We start from the raw sequence: 6,000 nt of genomic DNA, 5'->3' as shown, positions 1-6,000 counted from the left end.
AATAAATTATACAATTTAGTGCAACAATCAATTAGCAATAAAATTGAAATAAAAGACTAGAAAGCAAAGGCAAAACTTGTAAGAGATCCAGGAATCAAGAACCAACTCAGGACAATCAAAAAACATATCAACCAGAACAAAGGAACCACAAGTCCAGTATGAAATTGAAGTCCAAGGTCCATTTCCCCTCAAAATTGAAAAGAGACTTTTACATAAAAAGTGACATAGTTTCTTCCTGTTTTGACGTCTTAGGACATCTTTGCACTTTAAAATTCGCTACTATCCATTGCTTGTGATTGTTGTCCACTATATAAATCTCCAGCATGCAATAACAACCTTCAATTAATATAAGATCTAAAATTTGACCCAGCTAGTGCTATATTTTTTAATTTGAACTAAATACAGAGGACACCAAAATCTGCATTCATTCAATCAACTAAAGACTTCAAGACTTGTTCGACAGGATTTGAAAAAAAAGGCCTATTGAGTTGCTCTGCTTAATAGAAATTTGATTAAATGCGATCATATTAGAAGGCTTAATCAAATTATTGGACATCAAAAAGTGCAGCAACATATAACAGATAGACAAGAATAGGGATATCAAGCAAGATTGCAGCCAGTAAGTTACATAAACAAATCTGAAAAGAAAACCAATTGAAGAAGCCCTACTGCTATACTTCTTATTAAGACTCTAATTAGCAATTTCATGTTGAATACGAAGTAGCAAATTTAATTTTAGAAGCCTCAGCTTCACACCAATCAAACATTTCTCAACCAAACCCAAAATTACACATGTTTCAAATCAAATAAATTTTGAAATTAGGGCAACTTATTAATCTACAAAGTAAAGCACTAAACTTACCTTTAGCACTAGTGAACGTGGTCCTGGTGATGGTGGAGGCTCGGTCAGAATGAGAAACGGAGAAAGTTAGGGGTGAGCTTTGAGCTTTCTGTAGTTGAGGAAGGGAGAGGACTGAGGAGAATGAGGAGAGGAGAAACTCAGAAACAGCTTAGGGCCTTAGGCTTAGACTACAGTGGGCGGCGCCGCGGCAGTGCAAAGGAACGAGAGGAAGAGGAGACGAAGAGGAGAACGAATGCTAGTTTAGGGCACTGAAAGTCTGAAATTGGAACATCCGGACATAATGATATTATTTCCTATTTAACTTAATTCGGAATTTTGAAATTGAAAATGGTAATAATTTACTGTTTTACCGAAATAAATTCGAATTCGGTAAATCCGAAATAAAAAACTATAAAACCATTTTCGACCCTAATTCGATTCTAACTAATTCGATATCCCCGATTTACCGACCGAATTACCTAATTACCGAATTCGAATTACCAAATTGAAATCGATTTCGATCGGTAATTCGGTAATTACCGTAATTGCTCACCCCTAGATTTTAATGTGGTAACAACTCCCCATGAAAAATGTAGAGGAGGGTCTTATTCCATGGCAGAAAGTGAGGAATTTCTGGCGTTTATAGAGGAGGCAGGGGTTTTTGATGCGGGATTTTTTGGATCGAGTTTCACTTGGAGTAATAACAGGAGGGGACGAGCTCGAATTTGGAAGAGGCTGGATAGACTGTTAATCAATGAGAAGTGCCTAAATGTTGCTTCGGCAATATCTGTTGTACACCTAGCACGACACCCTTCGGATCACTCTCCGCTAAGAATCTCCTTTGCGTCACGACTAGACAATAAACCACGGCTTTTTCGCTTCTTGAATGTATGGGCAGCAAGGCCAGACCTATTGGAGGTAATTCGACGTGCGGGGAATGAGGACATGCAGGGTTTCCCATTGCGGATCTTGTGTTCTAAATTGCTGGCGACACGGCGAGGCATCAGATTGGAATAAGCAGTCATTTGGGAATGTATTTGATGCGGTCCGGGAGGCAGAGGCGGGAGTATTGAGAGCAGAGGCGGTTGTGGAGAATGAAACATCGGAGAAGGCGCAGATTGAGCTACAAAGAGCTCAAGCTGAACTTACGAGATCGCTAGCAATCGAAGAGCAATTTTGGCGGCAGAAGGCAAGAGTGAAATGGCTTCGTAGTGGGGACCGGAACACCAAATACTTTCATGCGGTGGTTAAACAGAGGAGAGTGCACGAAATGATACACAGAATTAGGAAGCAGATGGGCAATGGGTGGAGGATGACGATGCAATAACAAATGAGGCGATCGCTCACCTTTCGGATCTTTTTTCTAGAGACACGACCTACACCTCGAGTGGACAACTACATTTAATTCCATCATTGATCACGGGGGAAGACAATTCGATGTTAGAGGAGGTGCCGACACTGGAGGAAGTCAAACGAGTTGCTTTTCCAATAGATGGGGATAATGCTGCAGGCCGAGATAGGTATACGAGCAGGTTCTTTATATTTACGTGGGACATCATTGCTAGTGATGTCCATAGGGTAGTGGTGAGTTTCTTTTGTGGAGCAGAACTACCTCGGTTTGTAACGTCTACCTCTATAGTGCTTCTTCCAAAAGTTCCGAATCCCCAAGATTTCTCCAAGTTTCGACCGATCAGCCTTTGTAATTTCTTTAATAAACTGATTTCCAGGATATTGGTGGACCGTGTAGCTCCAATTTTACCAAAACTCATCTCCCCTTAACAGACGGGGTTTGTCAAAAGGTGAGCCATCACGAAAAATTATTTTTTAACCCAGGAGCTGGTGACGGACATGGGTTAGAAGTCGGGGAGGGGTAATGTGGCTTTAAAGCTAGACATGATAAAGGCATACGATCGCATGTCTTGGATGCATATTATTGCTATTCTGCAGAGATTTGGCTTTGGGGAAAGATTTATAGCCATGGTATGGCGCCTAATTTCGAATGTCTGGTTCTAGATTCTAATTAACGGGGCGTCTCATGGATTTTTTAGATCTAGCAAGGGTGTACGGCAAGGGGATCCCCTATCCCCCGTGCTTTTTATTATTGGATCGGAGGTGTTATCACGCGGTTTAAATAATTTAACTCAGCAAGTGAGTTTTTTGGGATTTAGGGTCCCAAGGGGTTGTCCTACTGTTACGTACCTCGCTTTCGCAGACGACGTGCTAATTTGTTTGAATGGATCTACCGCTGCATTAAAAAATGTTATGCAAGTTTTGGGGGAGTATCAGCAGTCATCGGGCCAACTGGTAAATGTCCAAAAAAATGGGTATCTAGTGCACCCGTCCATATTCTCGGCTCGCAGAAGGGTGATTGAGCGAGTTACATGATTTTCAAGGCAGGTTTTTCCATTTCGATATCTTGGTTTCCCTCTATACATCGGCAGGAGTAAACCGTCATACCTTGAGGAGGTTGGTCAGGCTATGCTGCGTCGAATCATCTCTTGAAAATCTAAATTTCTTTCTTGGGGGGGGGGAACTTACCTTGGTCAGGCATGTTTTGATGTCCATTCCAGTACATTTGCTAGCAGCGACTGTGATACCAACCTCGGTGTTCAAAATGGTGAGGTATGTGCAAATTTTCTTTAGGGTGAATCGGAGGCAGAGTTGAAATACCATTGGATTGGATGGTCTCAGTTGTATTACCCGCTTGGGGAGGGAGGAGTGGGGATTAGAAGTTTAAGTGATGTGCATGCAGCATTCTCTTGCAAACTGTGGTGGCAGTTTAGGACGGGCTCATCGCTTTGGACAAGTTTTCTAGAAGCTAAATACTGCAGAGATCTTCACCCATGTCAGGTTGAGCTGAGTCGGCAGGCCTCGGGGACATGGCGGAGGATGTTCAGTGTCAGTCGGCAAGTGGAGTTGTCTATGGTCTGGCTGATCCAGGAGGGAACTTGTCATTTTTGGTATGATAACTGGCTGGGAACTGGCGCATTGTTTCTTAAAACCACAGTGCATCCAACCCTCTCTTTCAAAGATTTCATTACAAATGGGAGGTGGGATGCAAGTTTGCTCTCTCGGGTCATTACTCTTGACCTTCTCCCTTCGGTTTTACATCATCCGGTTCCCCAGCATGGGCGGGCGGATAAGGTCGTTTGGAGCTTGTCTTCATCTGGGAAATTCTCTCTATCATCGGCGTTCGAGGAAATACAGCAAGGCCGAAACTCCTCGTTTGTTCTTTCTCACATCTGGCATTGTCGCATTCCGACATAGGTGTCCTTTTTCATGTTGTGCTTGTTGCTCGGGCGACTGCCAACCCCAGACATCTTCGATAAGATAGGATTTCATATGCCTTCCAAATGTTTCTGCTGTCATAATGGAGCAAATGAGACATTGGAGCATCTCTTCTCGGAGGGACAGCTCGCGATGGAGGTATGGACCTATTTTACTGGTTTAAGTGGGCTCCAGACTGTCGTGTCAACTTTGCGGGCTCGGGTAGTGGCTTGGTGGATGGTGGGTCCGAGAGCTGAGAAAAGGCGCATACTCTTCAGGATTTTGCCTTTTTATATTTGTTGGCACATATGGAAGGCAATGAACCAAGCAGTATTTCAGGGGACTCGGATGTGCGCGGTCACTATCCGACAAGTCATTATGTCAGACGTTGCGGCAAAACTGAAAATTCATTTTAATCATAGGTTGGGAAGGGTTACATTTCCCCAACTGTAAGACTGGTTGGGTCAACAAACGAGTGGCGTCAGCTATCAAATTGTACAGTGGCAGACAAAGAAACAGGGAGGTTTAACGCTGAATACGGACGAGTGTTCCAAAGGCAATCCAGGTTGGAGTGGTGGGGGAGGGATATTGCGGGATTCTTCGGGCAGCCCGATATTCGCTTACTCGGCATTCTTTGGGAGAAGATCCAGTTTGCATGCGGGAGCTCTGGCAATGCTAACAGGGCTGCAGCTATGTGTAGAGAAGGGTTTCAGCAGTGTTGACATCCAATCGAATTCTCAGGTATTGGTGGGGATTGTATAACGCCGCTTTCGATGCCCGTGGCAGATTCGTTGAGAAATAGAGCAAATCTGGCAAATTGTGAGAGATGTAACGCGGGTTTCTCATTGTTTCCGAGAGGCTAATTGTGTGGCAGACATTCTGGATAACGAGGGTGTTTATCATCAACAACGTGTCTGTACTGTCTATGAGTATATCCACAATTATCCAAAACTAGCTAGGGGATCCCGCCTGGATAGGCTAGGCATATCAGCTGTTAGGAGGACATCAAGGGGGGAGATTAACCGCTGATATACAAGGATCATCCTTCAGATTGACTAGAAGAGCTGAAGTTGAAAAGGGAAGATATAATCTTAGTTTCAGATCTTAAATACTTAAAATTTTCACTATGATTTAAATTTGTTGTTGAATTGTGGGTTGCTGCCAAGGAGTTTCGTCCCTTTAAAAAAAAACATAGTGTACACTTGTATTGTATTTATGACTTTCAAGATAAAAAAAAAATTTGAATTGAGAACCCTAAAAAATATTTGATAAAAAAAAAGTATGTTGGTCAAAGCCTAAGTTAGACGTGTTATTGGTTCAAGTCATCAAGGGATATGCAGAAACCCTACTTATGCCTACAAAAAAGAAAAAGTATAATAGTATGTTGACCAAAACCCAAGTTAAACAAGTCATCAATTATTTTGTAAAGTAGATGATATCGTTTCCTATTAAACAAATTACTTGGACAAGTTGGACAGAGGATATTAAGCCTTGAGATTACAACTTTATAATGGTATCTTTTTCCTTTAATTTATTTTTTATTCTTTTATTTCCTGTATCACTGCCCTATATATATGGTATCTTGACTTTGCTAAAATTGATATTCCAAGCTTGGCAATCTAGCTAGTAGCATAGTAGCTATCATGGGTACACTTTCAGAAGCATATAAAGATGTTCCTATGCGTCTCAAACATGTTATTCCTCTGGATTTTGAGTTCACAAAAGTGGTTCCAGAATCACATATATGGCCAGAAACAGAAAATTTTCCATTATCTGATCGTGTTCTCCCCTCTGATGATGATGAAAAATCAAAATCATGGATCCCTGTCATTGATCTCATGACTCCCAATGTAGTGGAACTCATTGGCCATGAATGTGAAACATGGGGAATT

The 6,000-nt window shown here is 42.0% G+C and overlaps 1 protein-coding gene across 1 annotated transcript; it reads left to right on the top strand.

Annotated features, from left to right (window-relative positions):
* The first annotated feature begins 1,453 nt into the window (after positions 1-1,453).
* LOC113704824 (uncharacterized) lies at positions 1,454-2,168 on the top strand. The gene is made up of 2 exons (XM_027226697.1): positions 1,454-1,759; positions 1,842-2,168. The coding sequence occupies exons 1-2, from the start codon at positions 1,454-1,456 to the stop codon at positions 2,166-2,168; spliced, it is 633 nt and encodes a 210-aa protein (XP_027082498.1).
* The last annotated feature ends 3,832 nt before the right edge of the window (positions 2,169-6,000 follow it).

Source organism: Coffea arabica, chromosome 8e (assembly GCF_036785885.1).
Source record: "Coffea arabica cultivar ET-39 chromosome 8e, Coffea Arabica ET-39 HiFi, whole genome shotgun sequence".
In the NCBI taxonomy this organism is placed as follows: Eukaryota; Viridiplantae; Streptophyta; class Magnoliopsida; order Gentianales; family Rubiaceae; genus Coffea; species Coffea arabica.
The sequence above is the reverse complement of the archived record's forward strand: the minus strand, read 5'-3'. Positions and strand labels throughout refer to the sequence as shown.